The 21,328-nt window shown below is 45.5% G+C and overlaps 1 protein-coding gene across 3 annotated transcripts in view; it reads right to left on the bottom strand.

The window, feature by feature from the left end:
* RAD17 (RAD17 checkpoint clamp loader component) overlaps positions 1 to 21,328 on the bottom strand; it is a 74,107-nt gene that overhangs the window by 22,261 nt on the left and 30,518 nt on the right. For all 3 annotated transcript variants that reach the window (XM_069750861.1, XM_069750869.1, XM_069750877.1), the window contains 4 exons: positions 20,567 to 20,619; positions 20,352 to 20,477; positions 7,268 to 7,337; positions 6,123 to 6,234 (listed from right to left, as the gene is read on the bottom strand). In XM_069750861.1, the coding sequence (XP_069606962.1) occupies positions 6,123 to 6,234; positions 7,268 to 7,337; positions 20,352 to 20,477; positions 20,567 to 20,619 (361 nt within the window). The remainder of the gene's footprint in view (positions 1 to 6,122; positions 6,235 to 7,267; positions 7,338 to 20,351; positions 20,478 to 20,566; positions 20,620 to 21,328) is intronic.

The raw sequence follows: 21,328 nt of genomic DNA, 5'->3' as shown, positions 1-21,328 counted from the left end.
TGTTAAGGACTTCAGATTGTGTTCTGCTATGTGGAAAATGGATTGGGTTACCTCCATTAGTGCACGAGACCTGGTGCCCCCTTGGTGGTTTAGATATGCTACCACTACCTGGTTGTCCGAAAAGATTTTTACGTGATGGGAGTGAAGGAGTTTTAGAAAGTGCGTTAGGGCCAATTTTACCGCTAACAGTTCTTTCATGTTTGAAGAGACTAGCTCTTGACTTTTGCTCCAATTCCCCTGTGCCTCTTGATCGTCTATGTGTGCTCCCCACCCTCAGTGGCTTGCATCCGTCGTTAGGATTTTTTCCGTCGGTAGTGCCCAAGGAACCCCCTTGGTTAAATTCACTGGGTCTGCCCACCATACTAGGGAGTGTATCGTGCTTGATGAGATACTTAATTGCCCGTCTAAATGTCCGCGCAGAGATAGGCTTGAATCTAAAGTCTCCCATTGTAGGTCCCGGGTATGACATTGTGCCCACTGCACGGCCGGGATACAGGCTGTCATGGAGCCCAGCAGGGACATCGCTTTTCTTAGAGTAGTGACTGGAGATATCGTCAACTGTAACATCGTCAACTGTAACACAGCCTGTGTCATTTTTTGAATCTTCCCCTGAGGAAGGTAGCACTTCTGCGTGATCGAGTCTAGGACTATCCCTAAGTACTCCTGTACCTGGGTTGGCACTACTCTGGATTTGGGTATGTTCAGTAGCCAACCTAGACTCGACAGTGAAGCCATGACCAAATCCAAACTGTTGTTTGCAATGTTGGAATGAGGTCCCTACCACAAGGAGGTCGTCCAGATGGGGAACTATTAGAACATTCTGTTTCCGTATGTGGGCCATCACTTCTGACATTATTTTCGTGAACACCCGAGGTGCGATGGCTAACCCGAAGGGGAGAGCCCGGAATTGGTAGTGTTTCACTTCCCCCTGGATATTCACTGCTAGTCTGAGATACTTGATGATGATCCCTGTGGATAGGCACATGGTAATATGCGTCTCGTAAGTCTAGAACAGTCATGAAACACAAGGGAAAGAGTATTTTCACGCAAGATTTTATTGTCTCCATTTTGAAGTGTTGAATCTCAAGGAAACAGTTTAATCTTTTGAGATTTATGATCGCCCTGTACAATCCGTCCGGTTTCTGGCGAAGGAAGAGGGGAGAGTAGAAGCCCATGCCTTTTTCCTGGTATGGGACTTCTTGCAACACTCCCTTCTGAATTAAGTTCAAGATTTCTTCCTGGAGAGCTGACTGTTCGTGTGATTGTCTCTGCGGTGTTACCATGAAGGAATTGCCGGGAGGAATGCGGAATATCAGTTTGAGACCTTCTCGTATTATGCCTAATATCCAGGGACTGTTTGAAATTTTTTCCCAGGCTGGAAGAAAACCAGCTAGCCTCCCTCCGACCCGGGGAATACCTTCATTGTGTTTTCTTATTATCGGGGAGGGGGGGGGGGGGGAGGTTGTTGAACAAAAAACCTCTGTTCTTATTTCTTTTGTCTTCCCATCCATCTTTATTATTCCCTTTTGGGGGGTCTCCTCCGCATGAACTTTCTGTTCCGAAAGGGACGCCTGTAAAGGTACCTTCACACTCAGCGACGCTGCAGCGATACCGACAACGATGTCGATCGCTGCAGCGTCGCTGTTTGGTCGCTGGAGAGCTGTCACACAGACAGCTCTCCAGCGACCAACGATCCCGAGGTCCCCGGGTAACCAGGGTAAACATCGGGTTACTAAGCGCAGGGCCGCGCTTAGTAACCCGATGTTTACCCTGGTTACCAGCGTAAAAGTAAAAAAAACAAACACTACATACTTACCTACCGCTGTCTGTCCCCAGCGCTCAGCTTCTCTGCACTCCTCCTGCACTGGCTGTGAGTACAACGGCCGGAAAGCAGAGCGGTGACGTCACCGCTCTGCTTTCCGGCTGACCGACGCTCACAGCCAGTGCAGGAGGAGTGCAGAGAAGCTGAGCGCCGGGGACAGACAGCGGTAGGTAAGTATGTAGTGTTTGTTTTTTTTACTTTTACGATGGTAACCAGGGTAAACATCGGGTTACTAAGCGCGGCCCTGCGCTTAGTAACCCGATGTTTACCCTAGTTACCAGTGAAGACATCGCTGGATCGGTGTCACACACGCCGATCCAGCGATGTCTGCAGGGAGTCCAGCGACGAAATAAAGTTCTGGACTTTCCTCAGCGACCAACGATCTCCCAGCAGGGGCCTGATCGTTGGTCGCTGTCGCACAGAACGATTTCCTTAACAATATCGTTGCTACGTCACAAAAAGCAACGATATCGTTAGCGATATCGTTATGTGTGAAGGTACCTTAAGACTGCTTGGGGAACCCGGGAAAAGATTTCTTCTTATCCCCGGCTTTGTCGAGGATGTCGTCTAATGTTGACCCAAATAAAAATTCGCCTTCACAAGGTATTGAGCATAGTTTGGTTTTGTTTGCAAGTCCCCTGGCCAGCACTTTAGCCACAGGGCACGTCTTGCGGTGTTTGAGAAGGAGGCTGACCTGGCTGCTAATCTAGCCGAATCTACCGATGCGTCAGCCAAAAAGGCTGCCGCACCTTTCTTCACAGACACTGACTTTTGAATTGTCTCTCTTGAGACTTTTTCCTTTAATTGGGAATCCAAGTGCTCGAGCCACACCATTAAGGCGCGGGCCGTACAAGTGGCCGCGATGGCTGGTTTTAGTCCACCGCCTGCCGCTTCCCAGGAGCTTTTCAAGAAAGTCTCAGTTTTTTTGTCCATAGGGTCTTTTAAGGTACCCATGTCCTCGAAGGGCAGGACGAATTTTTTTAGAGGCCTTCGCTATGGCCACATCCAATTTTGGTGCCTTACTCCAGGATGAGCAGGCTGGGTCATCGAAAGGGTATTTTCTCTTGGGAGTCAAGAGAACTTTTTTGTCTGTGTTTTTCCATTCTCTCAATTAGAGAGTGAATTTTTTCATTTATTGGGAACGCTCTTTTCTTTTGTTCCAAACCGCTGAACATTATATCCTGCGCCGTTTTTTTAGGGCGTTCATCTACCAGACCCATTGTTGTCCTGACGGCTTTTACCAAGGAGTCTGTCTCTTCGATAGGGAAGCAACTGCGTCCCCCTTCTGAGGATAGCAAAGAGGTGTCAGAGGCTGATGAATCACTAGAATCAGATATTTCGCTTTCCGACTCGTCCACACTAGATTCAGGGGACCTATGACTTGTTTTCCGTTTTTTCTTTGAGGTTGTAATGCCTTTGAGGGCATTCTCCACCTGACTCCTTATTAATGACTTTAGGTCTGATGCAAATGCCGGGGATTCCTCCTGAATCGTTTTCTCTATGCAAGTGCTGCATAGCTTTTTCTCCCAGGAGGAAGGAAGCTCTTCTGAACATATAGCACATACTTAGTGCTTTGATTTGCCTGTACATTTTCTTCCCTAGGGGAAAGAGTAACCCCGTATTAAACTCAGCACTTTCACGTAGATCACTCACCCCCTGTGGATAAGAGATACCGTCTCAGGCCTGGGGACTATATCCACCACTGGATTTGTCACCGGTCGTGTGGTTTTCGCAGAAACACGGCTGCGTTGTGACCCTGAGCGTCCACTGCTGCTGCGCTGTTGAGAGGAAGAGTTTCCCTTGCGCTGATGCTGTGAGCGCTGGTGCCGCTGTACCTGCGCTTGCTCAGGAGATAACCGTACGATCTCCTGTGGATCCTGCTGCTCTTGTCGCTCATAGTGGCCTCCGCACTGCGTTTAGTGCAAAGGAGGTTTGAATTGTCCACATTTTCCCGCCTGAAAGCGCTCCTTAAATCGCTTGCGCCGCCGGCGGAAGTGGCGATCTGCACATGCGCCCGCCTGACTTCCGGTTTTCCAGACCACGGGCGCCCACATATGGGAAGATATAAGCGGGGACACCCGCGCGCGCGCCTCAGCGTTCCGTCTGCCGGTGCCTGCCCGCGCACCTGTTTGGAGCTTCCGGTTCGGGCGGCAATTGCGCCGGCGTTTCAGCGGTCCCACATGTCGCTCCGGCCCACTGGCCTCTGCCCACCATACCGGCTTTGTCTGGGACCTCATGGAGAAGTAGCCACCGCTACCTCCATGTACCGCTGTGCCTCGGTATGGAGGCTATTTCGGTGACCGCCGCCACCTGCTTCCTTCCTCCCCCTTTTTTTTTTTTTTTTTTATCGTGGTGAAGGCAGGCTTGATCCTCTTCACTGCCTCCCCCTTCACACTCACCCATAAGGCCCGCCGACCCCAGTGGTGGTGCTTCAGGGAAGGGAAAAAGGGGGGAGAGAAAACCCGCTCCACCCAGCCGTGACAGGGCGCCCCCTGTCAGGAACCGACTGGACCAGCCCCTGGAATCCCACGAAGTATCCTCAGGTACGTGCTGTAGGTTCCCCGTCAGGGACAGGAAACCAACTGATGTGGGAGAAAGGTACGCCCTTTTTCACCTGTAGGTTTCCTGTCCCTGGGGACGGACCCCTCTCTCCGTGGTGCCATCATGGGGATATAGAAAAGACCTTTCACTAGTTTTAGCATGTTAAACTGGCCACAACATTGAACAGTGGGTTGCCGTACTGAATTAAAGGTAGTTTTTTTATTTTAAATTTCTGCTTCCTTTACAGAGAGATTAGCTTGCAAAGTTTAATTATAATTTACCACAAATCCTACTAGGTGTTACCAAGGATTTGCATAAGGCGTCATACAAAAGAAAAAAAAAAAAGGCCGTGCAATGACAGTATACTCTCCTCACTGATCTCACTGCAGAGCTGTGTGTGATGTTCTGTGAATAGAACAGAGTTGAGTGTAATTACTAACAATTCTTCAGCTTTTATTTTACAACAGAACTGAGCTGTCTCAGTACCAACACTTCTAGCAGCACTCCACTCACAATGGTGTCCAATCTGATGTACTGCCCCTCCCCTCACACTGCCTGCTGTGAGAGGAAACTGAAGAAGTGTTAGTAATTACACTCACCTCTGCTCTACTCCCAGAACTTTGTAATCACACACAGCTCTGCAATGAGATCAGTGAGGAGAGAAGGCTGTCTGTCATTTACATGTCTCACAAAGGAGCAAGCCTGTTTTAAAATGTTATGGGGGTGTATGCTTCCCTCCGCCCTCCCCCCCATATGACCTCTAGATTGGTCAATCTCATGCAGGTGAAACAGTACATGCCCAAAGAAAAGGGTGGTAATTAGAGATTAGCGAATTTACTCGGGTTCCTTCTTCTTGTCCTGACTGTATTTTATAATTTCTTCTCTCTGTTGCAAAGATATTTGCATTTAAAGTTTAGGTTATAACTTATGATAAGCCCATTTATTCCACGATGTGGATGTGGCGTTACCACTAGAGTTTAGCGAATGTGTTCGGGTTCCCTCTTCTTCGGCAAGCTATACCGCTAACTGAATAAGCTGTAGAGTGAACCCGGCTTCCTGGATCGCGCCAGCCGATCGGCGCCAAAGCTGCATGTGTCGCGGCTGTGTCACATATGCATGGAGAGAGCCGGTTTGTTAAGCTCTCCATGCACGTGTTGTGACTGTGACACAGCGGCGACACATGCAGCTGCGGCGCCGATCAGCCAGCGCAATCAAGGAAGCAGAGTTTCCTCTGCAGCTTATTCGGTAAGCGCTATAGCTTGCCGAATAAGAGGGAACCCGAACACATTCGCTAAACTCTAGTGGTAACGCCACATCCACATCGTGGAATAAATGGGCTTATCATAAGTTATAACCTAAACTTTAAATGCAAATATCTTTGCAACAGAGAGAAGAAATTATAAAATACAGTCAGGACAACATGGGATCGCAAATGATTTCTTCTTTGAAGAAAAACATTGTTTAAAAAAAAAACAGGCAGGGTAATGTTTGCTCTCGCAAGAAGAATCAGCTGTGATCGCCTGCTGTAATGTCTGTATACTCTTTCTTCCCTAACCATGCTGTGTTATGATCAGACCATGTTCCTGCATGGTAAGACACAGACATTACACAGTACACAGCAGGGGCACATTTAGCTCAGCACAGGAACATTTCACTTAAACACATCCTATTGTGAAAGTTAATATTATTGCAAAATTTACTGATTAAAATCAACTTTTGTTCGAGAGAAAACCCCTTTAAGTCATAAGTTCAGTCTTACCTTTAAGTGCTGAGAACTGAAGACTATTAATGGCGCTTCTAATATCCCCCGAACATCCGGAACACAAGAGCTCCAGAGCTTCCTTATCAGGGATAATGAATTTTCCTCCGCTCTGAAACAGAACAGCACGGTGCACATTACAATGCAGCTTTGAGGCGCATATACTTAGAGATTCATGATATTATGCAGCTTCATAAAGACATTTATTTAAGATGACACATTTACTAAGAGAAATTTCAAGGATAACAGTCTGCCTACCTAGATGTTCAATGTAGAGAAAAAAATACTCGTTTTTGTTTCCCTCTTCTAAACTGCTGCTATCACTTTGTTAGAACTCTTAAGAGCTTCGATTCCCAATTTCTTCCCTGTAACTGGGCACGACTGAGGAAAAGTCTCTTTGTCGAACACAATATGCATATCGGCCTGAGTAGTCCAGTGGGTGGGTCTGGACCATACTCAACGCCTTTAAGGCTATATTCACACTTTGCGGATTTTGCTGCGGATCCGCAGCAGTTTCCCATGAGTTTACAAAACAATGTAAACCTATGGGAAACAAAAAACGCAGTGCACATGCTGCGGAAAAAACCGCGCGGAAACGCTGCGGATTACATTCCGCAGCATGTCACTTCTTTTCTGCGGATTTTCACCTGCTCCAATAGAAAACTGCAGATGAAAATCCGCAGAAGAAACCGCAGTTAAAACCGCGATAAATCCGCAGTAAAAACCGCGACGGGTTTTCACTGCGGATTTTGTAATTCTGCTGCGGAAAAATCCGCAGTGGAATCTGCAAAGTGTGAACATAGCCTAAAGAGCCAATCAGGCTCCTTTACAACTAATTAGTATACAAAGCGGAGACTGCAAAGTGAGTTTGTTGTGTGCGTGCTTTCAGAATTTTAATGAATGCTCAATTAATCATTGCATTTTACAGGGCATTTGTAGGATTATTGTTGTATAGTGAAAATGATTCATTACCCGTTTCCACTGCTGCAAGAGCTACACAAGATATCAATCTATCCATACTGTGTTATGATTTGTAACTATTGCTGATATATTGCGGTTTTGTATAAGTACCTTTTAAATATTCAATAAAAAGTGTGGAATATAAATGGATTATGAAGTGGTGTCTAAACCATGCACACACTGACCGTAGTGGCTTCTGTAGCTGCAATTCGGCTCAGTACTTTCATCATGCTGGTGGGTGCAACAGGATTGAAGCTGCAAGAGAGCAGGAGCATTTAATACACATGTATTTTCCAATAAATTGTATAGTGACAGAAAATTATCCTGCTATAGGAGTGGCCTACTCATAGCAGAGGGCAAGTATACATAATATATAATGGAACCGAGAGTCTGCCACAGAACATCTGCTCTTTATAAGGCAGAACATGGTTACATGCGAGTCGTTTCAAACTGAAATATTCCACACACGCCGTGGTCTTGTCGGGGCTTAGATCCAATTCCCCTTGCAAAATGGGGTTCTTGCTTATGTGCCGACAGAGCCTTTGACTATAATGGTGCCGACAGAGTCAATGTGTGCTCTGTCGTGCATAATTTTTGGGCATATGTGCCTACTGGAGGCAGACACTGAAGACATACACTGTGTCCGAGTGTCCATCTCCAGTACACGTATACACCTGAAAATTAAGTAAGACAAAGTACACAATGACTATGTCCGCACTATTATAGACAATGGCCCCGACAGCGCACACGTAGGCATCCCGTTTTGTGGGGGAATTCGGACCTAACCACGACGGGACAACTGATCGTGGGTAAGAATGCAATGTAAGAGGGATCTAAGTTGAAAAAAAAAAAAAAGACTTATAAATCTAGTTCAACCTCATTCAATTAAATCGCTAGATTATTAATTATTCCAGTGGTTTTTAGAAAAGCATACAGCCCTCTTATAAAAGAGGATATCTGACATGTTGTGGACAAGCATTCCACAGTCTGACTGCTCCAACTAAAAAGAATCCTTTTTAGCTACTGGCATCACCTTTCTTCCACATGTAGTGAATGTTCCCTGGTCTTTCGGAAGGAATAAATCATGCCAGTCCTTTGTATTGACCACACACATATTTATACACAGGGTTAGACATCAGTCGATTCTCCAGTGGGCTCTCGAGCAGAACGTAGAGGGAGCCCGCTGACTTCAACTGAATGTTCGTCTAAGGACGCACATTCAGTTGAAATGTATTGCAGTGCAGTAGTTGTGGCATAAGACGTCACTGTCATGCGCAGCCTGCGACGGGCGTACTGACGTCAGCCGCCTGCCTCTGATACGTCGGCGGTCATGTTAAGACGACCACACTAGATCTGAAAGAAGAGGATGCCACGCGGAGCTGGGAGCACAGGCAGACAAGAGGAAAAACAGACTCCATGAGGGTGGTATGAAAGCCCGACATCCACAAGTGGGAGTTGTTCTTACAGACCAACACCGTGCAGGATAACTGGCAGATTCGACATTGGTGCCTTGTGCTCTGAGCACATTTGACAAATGTGAGAGTCAGGAGACGGCGTGAAGAACGTTCTGCTGCCTGCAACATCTTCCAGCATGACCGGTTTGGCAGTGGGTCAGTAATGATGTGGGGAGGCATGTATCTGGTGAGCTCCATGTGCTCGCCAGAGGTACCCTGACTGCCATTAGGTACCAGGATGAGAGCCTCAGACCCATTGTGAGACCATATACAGGTGCATTGGGCCCTTAGTTCCTTCTGATGCGTAACAATTCTAGGCCTCATGTGGCTGAAATGTGTCAGCAGTTCCTGCATGATGAAGGCATTAATGCTATGGATAGGCCTGCTCGTTCCCCAGACCTGAATTAATTCAAGCACATCTAAGACATCATGTCTCGTTCCATCCACCAATGCCCCGTTGCACCACAGACTGTTCAGGAGTTGACGGATGATCTAATCCAGGTTTGGGAGGAGATCCCATCAGGAGCATGCCCAGGCATTGTAGGGAGGTCATACAGACACGTGGAGGCCACACAGACTACTGAGCATCATGTCCTTGTCTTGAGGAAAGTTGAATCATCAAGTTGCTTTTCTATTTTGTTTTGGAGTATAATTCCAAATCCAGACCTTCAAGGGATATTAATTTTTATTTACATTGATCATTTTTATGCAGGGCCGGCTCCAGGTTTTTGAGGGCCCCGGGCGAAAGAGTCTCAGTGGGCCCCCCCCCCTTTAACACATACCCGATTTATGATGCACAGATACGGCAGAGAAATGTATAGTACAATGCCAGATTTCACTTCTTACATGAGTGACAGCTATTGTAAATTCTGCAGTGTATATATACAGGACAGGAGGAGTGATACTGTGCAGTGTATATATACAGGAGGAAAGGTGCTGTGCAGTGTATATATACAGGAGAGGTGCTGTGCAATGTATACATACAGGAGGAAAGGTGCTGTGCAGTGTATATATACAGGGGGAAAGGTGCTGTGCAGTGTATATATACAGGAGAGGTGCTGTGCAGTGTCGTGAGCAGGGCGTTGTTGTATCAGAAAATCTTTTCTGTTTTGAGTTTTTCTATGAAACAAAGACTTTTCTACATAAACAACGTTGTTTGGTTTTGCGGCCCTAACAGATCTGTGCTATAAAGTAACATCGCTCGGGCATTAATGAGGGACCTGATGCTGAATCCTTTCCACAAACCCTAATGACCCAATTAGTGCCTCGTCATTAGAAGCTCATTAAACGCCTCCCTGTCCCGAGCAATCATGTACAGTATGGGGGGATCTTGCAGCCCACCCGTGACTGCTCCATACCATACACTGCCCTCTGTCACTCTCACTATTATCCTGTGCATTTCTCCTTCATCGTTACCCCATGTTACACTTGTCACCCCCCACTACAGAGTAGCAGGGCAGCCAATGTCACCCCCTCCCGGACCCTAATGGCAGCAGGAAATGTCTGCTCCTCTATTGGATTGGAACCTGATTTAATCAAGGAATAATGTGGATTTGTTGCCGGTGGCTGCAGGGGAAGGGTTAAGTGATGCCATGTCCTTGGTGGGAGCAGTGGCAGCTGCTGGGACCTGGACAGACACAACCAATGTTGCTGTGACTGCACAGTGTCACCTGGAGGAGAGAAGCTGAGACTCCGGAGCAGAAATCACCCACATGCCAGCACTGGGCAGAGTCCCTCCAGTCACCAGCCTGGGGCCACGGGGCCCCAACGTACAGCCCACATGGCAGCAGCTCCCCTTCCTCCTGGCATCTGGTTAACCCCATTTATGCGGGTCAGATTGTTATATTTAAGGTTTAGCAATAACCTTCATACAGATGGGAAGGGGTTAAGCTTCTTCCTACCCCACTGGTGCAGGTTTGGTGCAGCATGCATGTATTCTGGGGTTCTGGGAGAGCTGGGTGGCTGCACCCCACCAGCTGCTCCTCCAGACATCACCCACATTTTTAGGCAGCAGAGACAGACAGCAGCAGACTGAGCCACAGGACCAACTGCAATTATTGCTGGATACCTTTGCACTCTGGTAGGACTAGCTCCTCCGGAATCTTCCTGATAAGTTCAGCTCAGCAGCACTGTCTGCAGCCAGCCAGGGGCCAGAGCAGAGAACTGCTCTCTCCGCCCACAAACAGTCACGCTGGCTGCCTTCTGTTAACCCCTATGTGTGCCTGCCTGGCTGCACTGACTGAGTGAGAAGATGCTTGTGTCAGAGCTGGCACATAGGGGTTAAGAGAACGCAGCCAGCAGTGACTTTGTGGGGGGAGAAAGCATGTTATCTCCTGCTCTGCTCTCCCAGCTGCTAGTGGGCCCCCCTTTCTTCCCAAGGCCCCGGCATTTGCCCGCTGTGCCGGGTGCTGACGCCGGCCCTGTTTTTATGTTTTATTGTTCTCAATGAATTCCACTATGTAATGAATAAAGATTTGCAACTGGAATATTTCATTCAGTGATATCTAGGATGTGGTAGTTTAGTGTTCGCTTTATTTTTGTTGAGCAGTGCATATTGTAATTTCTTACATTTTAAAATTACAAAAAGGAAAATGGGACAATGCAAAAGTTTGGGCATTCTTGGAGATTTGTGTGCTCTGATAAAGCCTGAAACCTTGGTCAAAGTTAATTAGCCTGTTAGTGAACAAGCCTTAAACATATCATCGTTAGGAAGGCCAGTTGATGCAAATTTCCAGCTTTATAAAACCCAGCCTCCTCTAACCTTGTGCCAAAAACCTGCAGCCATGGGTTCTTCTAAGCACCTAGCACTCTGAAAATGAAAATGGTGGAGGGTCACAAAGCAGAAGTGCATCTAGTTCCCACTTCCTCAGTTTGAAATGTAATTAAAGGGAACCCGTCACCAGAAATAACGCAGTTAACCTGCATGCATTTGAATGCAGAGGGGAGAAAATTATCTTCATTCCCCCCCCAGCATTCGCTATTCAGTCACGGTGGGCGGGGCATGGTTACAGTGGCCGCTCTGTATACTCAGAGTGGTGACTGAACTGGCGTCGCCCCGCCCCTATGACTAAATACCAAATACTACTGGCGGAAGAATATAGAATTGTCTCCCCGCTGCATTCGGCTGCCTGCTGGTGCCAGACAGCATCGTAACGCTGTTAACCTGCAGATTAATTGCACATCTGCAGGTTAACAGCGTTATTCCTGGTGTCAAGTTCTCTTTAAGAAATAACAGTTAACAGGAACAGTGGAGGTCAAGATAAAGTCTGGAAGACCAAGCAAAATTTCAGTGAAAGCTGTTCGTAGAATTGCTAGAGAGGCAAATCTGAACCCCCGCTTGACTGCAAAAGTTCTTCAGAAAAATTTGGCAGACTCTGGAGTTGTGGTACACTGTTCTACTATTCAGAGATGTCTGCACAGATATGGCCATCATGGAACAGTCATCAAAATAAAAAACCTCTCCTGCATCATCATCATCATCATAAAATTCAATGTCAGAAGTATGCAAAAGAACATCTAAACAAGCTTGATGTATTTTGGAAACAAGTCCTGTTGACCGAAGAGGTTAAAGTTGAACTCTCAAAAGTATGTGTTGAGAAAAAAGGGCTCAGGATTTCAGGAAAAGAACATCTCATCTGGGCAGCACGGTTGCGCAGTGGATAGCACAGCAGCCTTGCAGCGCTGGAGCCCTGGGTTCAAACCACACTAAGGACAACATCTGCAAAGAGTTTGTATGTTCTCTCCGTGTTTGCGTGGGTTTCCTCCGGGTACTCCGGTTTCCCCCCACATTCCAAAGACATACTGATAGGGAATTTAGATTTGTGAGCCCCAATGGGGACAGCGACGATAATGTGTGCAACCTGTAAAGCGCTTCGGAATATGTTAGCGCTATATAAAAATAAAGATTATTATTATCTCACCAATCATTAAGCATGGGAGCAGATCCAGGGGCGGACATATAGCCAGTACAGCTGAACAAGGGCCCGGAGGTGGAGGGGGGCCCTTGAGGAGCGGTAGCACTGATGGCAATCTGGTCTGTTGCTGGGATCCTGAGGCTCGACGTGTTTTCCTACAGATTGGTTCTTCAGGAGAACATACTGGTATATAAATCCCATAAAAGGGGAGGAGACTTGTTTAAATACCATCAGAACAACAGCGTGGAAATGATGCCATTCATGCGTGTCAGTAGCCGATATTCACCATCTTTTATCCCTTTTATGGGATTTATATACCAGTATGTTCTCCGGAGGAACCAATCTATAGGGAAACGCATCGAGAAATGTACATACTGGCCATTTTTTGTTGTTGGTCCACATGGGGTAATGAAATCCCTTTGAATGATTGCATTCTGATATCATGAACGGAGGGTTCAATTTGATTATTTAATCCCTCTGTAGAGTGCAGCATTAGCGCCTTAATTTTTTTCCTGGGATTTCTAACCCCCACTGTGTGTGGTATGGGAACCTGGAACTTGTTTTAAGTTCCTTTATTCGTGGGCAACGTGCAATATAAATATATTATCAAATGGCATATTGCACAATGATTGTTTATGGTGCATATACTGGGAAATCATTTATTTTGGCACCTATATTGTGAGATCTGGTTAAGGTGCATTAAGAGTATATTATCTAAAGAGTTCTTGCAAACTGATGACGTATGATGCAGTCTCTAGGATACCGCTTTTTGCACTAATATTTGGATGTGACTTGGGAATATATATACACAATTATGATATCTGCCTATTCCTAAACTTTTTATGATGTATGATTTTGGTGTTTTGCCTTTGGGCCTTATTTATCTCCCTCTCTGATATATTGCACTTACCATATGGTATATCAGAAGCAGGGTACCATGTCTGTCTGATTCTACTACATATGGTAGTATTGTTGCATTTCTGTGCACCCTATCTGGATAGGGTTTTCTAGGAAAAGGGAGGGAGAGTCCATGTGGAGAGGGGGCACCAATGCGCAGGTACAGGGGGCCAACCTCCGCTGGTAGGAAGGGAAACTATAGTAACCTATTAGGGTGAAGTATTCCTCTTCCTTATGTGCCTATTAGCAGACCCATATCATAATATGGGGTGTTGATTGTAAAAGTTGTGAAATATTTTATTGAGATTTATTAAAGGTTATGTTTTATATGATTTGAGGACTATTTGGTGAAAGTATAGTAAAAGTTGGGTCTCTAATATTTGAAATTCGGTGATTAGTATGTATAGTGCCATACTTTGTTACATAGTTTCCTCTTGTTTTGTATAACACCGTCCCTTGTTACGTACCATCCTCTCTAGTTATGTATAGGGAAGTCCATACATAGCGTATTTTTGTTAATCACAGCGCCAGAAGACCAGTCCATCAGCCGCCTGAATTAGAAAAATAGCTTTCCCATGCTCCCGTCATTGCATTATCTATATATATAATTGTCTAAGGGTTTTTCCGTCTGTCTGTCTGTCTTGGAAATCCCGGCTCTCTGATTGGTCGAGGCCGCCAGGCCTCGACCAATCAGCAACGGGCACAGCGACGATGATGTCATAAAGGACGTAGACATCCCGTGTCTCTGATTGACACTTCTATATTGATCAGTCCTCCTGACACTTCTATATTGATCAGTCCTCCTGACACCTCTATATTGATCAGTCCTCCTGACACCTCTATATTGATCAGTCCTCCTGACACTTCTATATTGATCATTCCTCCTGACACTTCTATATTGATCAGTCCTCCTGACACTTCTATATTGATCATTCCTCCTGACACTTCTATATTGATCAGTCCTCCTGACACTTCTATATTGATCAGTCCTCCTGACACTTCTATATTGATCAGTCCTCCTGATACTTCTATATTGATCAGTCCTCCTGATACTTCTATATTGATCAGTCCTCCTGACACTTCTATATTGATCAGTCCTCCTGACACTTCTATATTGATCAGTCCTCCTGACACTTCTATATTGATCAGTCCTCCTGACACCTCTATATTGATCAGTCCTCCTGACACCTCTATATTGATCAGTCCTCCTGATACCTCTATATTGATCAGTCCTCCTGACACCTCTATATTGATCAGTCCTCCTGATACCTCTATATTGATCAGTCCTCCTGACACTTCTATATTGATCAGTCCTCCTGACATTCTATATTGATCAGTCCTCCTGACACCTCTATATTGATCAGTCCTCCTGACACCTCTATATTGATCAGTCCTCCTGACACTTCTATATTGATCAGTCCTCCTGACACTTCTATATTGATCAGTCCTCCTGATACCTCTATATTGATCAGTCCTCCTGATACCTCTATATTGATCAGTCCTCCTGACACCTCTATATTGATCAGTCCTCCTGACACTTCTATATTGATCAGTCCTCCTGACACTTCTATATTGATCAGTCCTCCTGACACCTCTATATTGATCAGTCCTCCTGACACTTCTATATTGATCAGTCCTCCTGACACTTCTATATTGATCAGTCCTCCTGACACTTCTATATTGATCAGTCCTCCTGACACTTCTATATTGATCAGTCCTCCTGACACCTCTATATTGATCAGTCCTCCTGACACCTCTATATTGATCAGTCCTCCTGATACCTCTATATTGATCAGTCCTCCTGACACTTCTATATTGATCAGTCCTCCTGACACCTCTATATTGATCAGTCCTCCTGACACCTCTATATTGATCAGTCCTCCTGACACTTCTATATTGATCAGTCCTCCTGACATTCTATATTGATCAGTCCTCCTGACACCTCTATATTGATCAGTCCTCCTGACACTTCTATATTGATCATTCCTCCTGACATTCTATATTGATCAGTCCTCCTGACACCTCTATATTGATCAGTCCTCCTGACACTTCTATATTGATCAGTCCTCCTGACACTTCTATATTGATCAGTCCTCCTGACACTTCTATATTGATCAGTCCTCCTGACACCTCTATATTGATAAATCCTCCTGACACTTCTATATTGATCAGTCCTCCTGACACCTCTATATTGATCAGTCCTCCTGATACCTCTATATTGATCAGTCCTCCTGACACTTCTATATTGATCAGTCCTCCTGACACTTCTGTATTGATCATTCCTCCTGACACCTCTATATTGATAAATCCTCCTGACACTTCTATATTGATCATTCCTCCTGACACTTCTGTATTGATCATTCCTCCTGATACCTCTATATTGATCAGTCCTCCTGACACTTCTATATTGATCAGTCCTCCTGACACCTCTATATTGATCAGTCCTCCTGACACTTCTATATTGATCAGTCCGACACTTCTATATTGATCAGTCCTCCTGACACTTCTATATTGATCAGTCCTCCTGGTCTATATATATAATTGTCTAAGGGTTTTTCCGTCTGTCTGTCTTTCTGTCTGTCTGTCCTGGAAATCCCGCGTCTCTGATTGGTCGAGGCCGCCAGCGACGATGATGTCATAAAGGACGTAGACATCCCGCGTCTGATTGGTCGAGGCCGCCAGCGACGATGATGTCATAAAGGACGTAGACATCCCGCGTCTGATTGGTCGAGGCCGCCAGGCCTCGACCAATCAGCAACGGGCACAGCGACGATGATGTCATAAAGGACGTAGAAATCCCACGTTTCTGATTCAGCGACGGGCACAGTATCGACGTAGATGTCATAATGGTTGCCATGGCGACGATGTCATAAAGGTTGCCTCGACCAATCAGCGACGGGCACAGTCTGCGGCGAATTCTGGAATCATCATTGTCCATATACTACGGGGACATGCATATTCTAGAATACCCGATGCGTTAGAATCGGGCCACAATCTAGTATATACATAATAAAGGAAATCACTACAAAATTAGATTTCAATTCAATTAAATTTCAGCCACCGTATTTTTTGGACTATAAGACGCACCGGACCATAAGATGCACCCCAAATTTTCAGAAGGAAATAGGGGAAAAAAAATTAATGTGTCAAATGGGGGTCCGTCTTGCAGTCCGAATTCAGCTTACTCGGGAGGAAATCGGCAGCGCTGGTGGAGCGTGGGTGTTCGGTGGTCCGGTGATGACTCCCACCCCAGACTGGTGTGGCAGGTTCGGTGGTGCTTTGTGGTGCCCCCGCACATCCATTGCTGCGATGCAATGGCTTCCAGGAAAATGGCCGCCGGGGGAGGCGCTTGCTCAGATTGAGATCTCGTTGCCGAGATCTCGTTGCCGAGATCTCAATCTGAGCATGTGCTGTCCCCGGCGGCCATCGCATTGCAGCAGATTGAGATCTCGTCTCCCGAGATCTTGGGATGAGATCTCGTTGACGAGATCTCAATCTGAGCATGTGCCGCCCCCAGCCGCCATTTTCTTGGAGGCCACCACATCGCAGCAATGGATGTGCGGGGGCCTCCGGGCATTCACAAAATGCCGGCGGAGCCCCCACGTGCCACTGGGCACCACCGAACCTGCCGCACCAGCCTGGGAAGAGAGTGTGATCATCACCCTGCAGCATAGGACTGGGACTGCCGCAGAATCGCCCGGCTCCTGCTGCTGCTACACTGGGGTGAAAAGTGCGTCTTATAGTCCGAAAAATACGGTAATTGTTGATGGAAACATATGGCTTCTACAAATGGGTAATAAACCTAAACACAAGTGAAAAATCCACATTAGACTACCTCAAATGGCACAAGCTGAAGGTTTTACAATGGCCCTCGCAGACCCCTGATCTGAACATCATTGAAAATTTGTGGCTAGACCTCAAAATAGCAGTGCATGCAAGACGACCCAGGAATCTGCAAAAACACAGAAAGGCGGGCACCGCACTCAAATCAATACTAAGGGGATCAACCACATGCATATATAGGATACAAATAAAACAAAAGAAAAAAAGGAATATGCACACAGTGGGATCAACCTAATAAATTTTATTATAATATAACAATCCACCATATACAAAAGCAAGAAAGGGAAAGACAAACATTTAAAAACAAATCGGACCTACGCACATCCGACCCAGGAATCTCACACAACTGGAAGAATTTTCCAAGGAAGAATGGATGAAAATATATGAAATATATATGCAATTTACACACAGGATTCAGCCGGCCGCGAGCAATTAGCAAAGCAAAGTTCAAATTGCCACGTAGTATATTGCCCAGCCACGTAGTTTATTGCACAGCCACGTAGTATGTAGCACAGCCCACGTAGTATATTGCTCAGCCACGTAATATATTGCTCAGCCACGTAATGTACAGTTATATGAAAAAGTTTGGGCACCCCTATTAAGTTATTGTATACAATGCTTTTTCATTTTTTAAATTTTTTTTTAACATTAGATCCCGCGCCAATGTCACCAATTGCTCGCGCTGGCTGACCGCGAGCAATCAGCGAAGCGGGATTTAAATCCCGCGCCAATGTCACCGATTGTAGGGAGCGGACATTTCGCGGCCAGACTGTGCCTGACGCTCCCAAGAGTGCATTCCAATCTCGCGAGATGATGACGTAGCGGTCTCGTGAGACCGCACGTCATCAACTCGTGAGACCACAATGCATGGACCAGACCGTCGCGAGGAGCGGGAAAGGCCTGGGCTGTATCCGGGGGGCCGACAGAAGGGGAGTATATAATGATTTTTTATTTTTTGAAATATTTTTAAACATTAGATCTTTTTACTATTAATGCTGCATAGGCAGCATCAATAGTAAAAAGTGGGTCACACAGGGTTAATAGCAGTTGTAACGGAGTGCGTTAGCTGCGGCATAACGCCGTCCATTAACGCTGTCATTAACCCTGTGTGAGCGCTGACTGGAGGGGAGTATGGAGCGGGTGCCGGGCACTGACTGGACGGAAGTAGGGAGGGACTAATTCTCGGCAGAACTGTGCCCATCGCTGATTTGTCGCGACCAATCAGCGACGCGAGATTTCCGGGACAGACAGAAAGACGGAAGTGACCCTTATATCTACTATATAATTGTCTAAGGGTCACTTCCGTCTGTCCTTCTGTCTGGCTCGGATATTCATTGGTTGCGGCCTCTGTGTCATGGAAATGCAAATCGCTGATTGGTCTCGCCAGCTGCCTGTCATGGCTGCCGCAACCAATCAGCGACGGCCACAGTCCGATTAGTCCCTCCCTACTCCCCTGCAGTCAGTGCCCGGCGCCCGCTCCATACTCCCTTCCAGTCACCGCTCAACCCTGTGTGACCAAGTTTTTACTATTGATGCTGCCTAGGCAGCATCAATAGTAAAAAGATCCAATGTTAAAAATAATTTAAAAAAAAAAACCAAAAAAAACCTGCTATTCTCACCTTCTGTAGTCCGACGATGCGCTCGCGCCTGCCGCCAGCTTCCGTTCCCAGAGATACATTGCGAAATTACCCAGAAGACTTAGCGGTCTCGCGAGACCGCTAAGTGATACATACACACACACACACACACACTTTTACATGCCACTGTACCTACTCTGTGGGCCCTTGGGGTCAATTCTTCCTGTGGGCATCAGACACCACAGTCTGACACTGTCTATATATATAATTGTCTAAGGGTTTTTCCGTCTGTCTGTCTTTCTGTCTGTCCTGGAAATACAGCGTCTCTGATTGGTCGAGGCCGCCAGGCCTCGACCAATCAGCGACGGGCACAGTATCGACGTAGAAATCCCGCGTCTGATTGGTCGAGGCTGCCAGGTCTCGACCAATCAGCGACGGGCACAGCGACAATGATGTCATAAAGGACGTAGAAATCCCACGTTTCTGATTCAGCGATGGGCACAGTATCGACGTAGATGTCATAATGGTTGCCATGGCGACGATGATGTCATAAAGGTTGCCTCGACCAATCAGCGACGGGCACAATCTGCCGCGAATTCTGGAATCATCATTGTCCATATACTACGGGGACATGCATATTCTAGAATACCCGATGCGTTAGAATCGGGCCACTATCTGATGATCGCTGCTATGTAGCTGAGCCAATCAGGCTATGCCAGCTTCTAGCCTCCCATAGCGGCTATTGAATCATGGCAAAAATTTAAAAAAAAAGTTTAAAAAAAAATATGAAATAAATAAAAAATATATTTAATTTTAAATCACCCCCCCTTTTGCCCCATTCAAAATAAAACAATAAAAAACATCAAACATACACATATTTGGTATCGTCGCGTTCAGAATCGCCCGATCTATCACTAAAAAAAGGATTGACCTGATCTCTAAACGGCGTAGCAAGAAAAAAAATTTGAAACACCAAAATTACGTTTTTTTGGTCGCCGCGACATTGCATTAAAATGCAATACCAGGCGATTAAAAGAACATATCTGCACCAAAATGGAATCACTAAAAACATCAGCTCGGTACGCAAAAAATAAGCCCTATCCTGACCCCAGATCACGAAAAATGAAGACGCTACGAGTATCGGAAAATGGAACAATTTCTTTTTTTTAGCAAAGTTTTGAATTGTTTTTCACCACTTAGACAAATAGCCTAGACATGTTTGGTGTCTATGAACTCGTAATGACCTGGAAACTCACAATGGCAGGTCAGTTTTAGCATTTAGTGAACCTAGCAAAAAAGTCAAACAAAAAACACGCATGGGACTACACTTTTATTGCAGTTTCACCGCACTTGGAATTTTTTTCCCTTTTTCTAGTACACAACATGCTATAACCAATGATGTCGTTCAAAAGTACAACTTGTTTCGCGAAAAATAAGCCCTCACATGGCCATATTGACCTGGGAAGGAGGGGAGCGAAAAACGAACACGGAAAAACGGAAAATCCCAAGGTCATGAAGGGGTTAATATTTGGCAATATTTTAGGTGGAGATAAAGTGATATGTCAGAATAAAGAATGCTTTCACCTGATATTGCAAACACACAAGTCATCCTGGATTTCCTTCGGGAACAGTCGCCTTTGATGGCTGTCACCACTCAGACTGTCTGATATTATGAACACTAGGGGGCAGCGACCAGTCTTTACAAATTTCCTGCAGTGGAATGAGAAAAAAAATGAGTTTAACTCAGCGAGATACATGAATATACAGGAAAAGAGCACACAGTTTATATTCTAACTTACCTGAGAATATCATGAAGACTTGAAGGGTCCCTATAAAATTGGTTGGGCATATCCTGAAACAAAGTTAAAAAAATATATATATATATATATAAATTGATATTTGCTTAATTGTATGTAATGAATACACATTTGGTCTGTATTACTCTGTGCAATTTACCACTTGAGGACACATTCACTAATGGACACCACTGACAAAGCGTGAGGATTTGTACATACATTGCTGGTTTACTGTGATTTAAAAAAATAAATTAATAAAATAGGTCTACTATGTTTCAATGTAAAACTTCATATTCTTCACTCACTCATAGATTCAGACTTTTTACATATGCCTGCCAGTAATGTATGCTGGATATGAGGTTTGCCATCCTCAGAGCTTTTGTACAGTAATGGCACAGCTTCATTCCTGTACCGATTTCCCTTTATACAGCCCTTGAGGGATCTCACCTCTCCAGTTCTGCTTGACACTAATGTTAGAGTGCATGAAACTCTCCGTTCTCTGCATAGATACTCATCTTGTGTATTCACTGCTCTATTTCCTACTTACTGACATGTGAATTTCTTGTAATATACAGCCTCTGTCCTTCCAAATTATATCCTTAGCTCAGAGGAGGGATGGGAAAAGCAACCAAAGCAGACTCAACAACATGCGCCACCATCAGATATGTGAAGGAGTTGATTTTGTAGCATCAGAATGGTAGGAAACTTAAATAAAAGCTATTCAAAAATGTTCTTAAATTTTGCAATTACGAAGCAAATAAACAA

The sequence above is a fragment of the Ranitomeya imitator genome, chromosome 1 (assembly GCF_032444005.1).
Source record: "Ranitomeya imitator isolate aRanImi1 chromosome 1, aRanImi1.pri, whole genome shotgun sequence".
NCBI lineage: Eukaryota > Metazoa > Chordata > Amphibia > Anura > Dendrobatidae > Ranitomeya > Ranitomeya imitator.
This window is presented reverse-complemented; position numbering and strand designations above follow the sequence as displayed.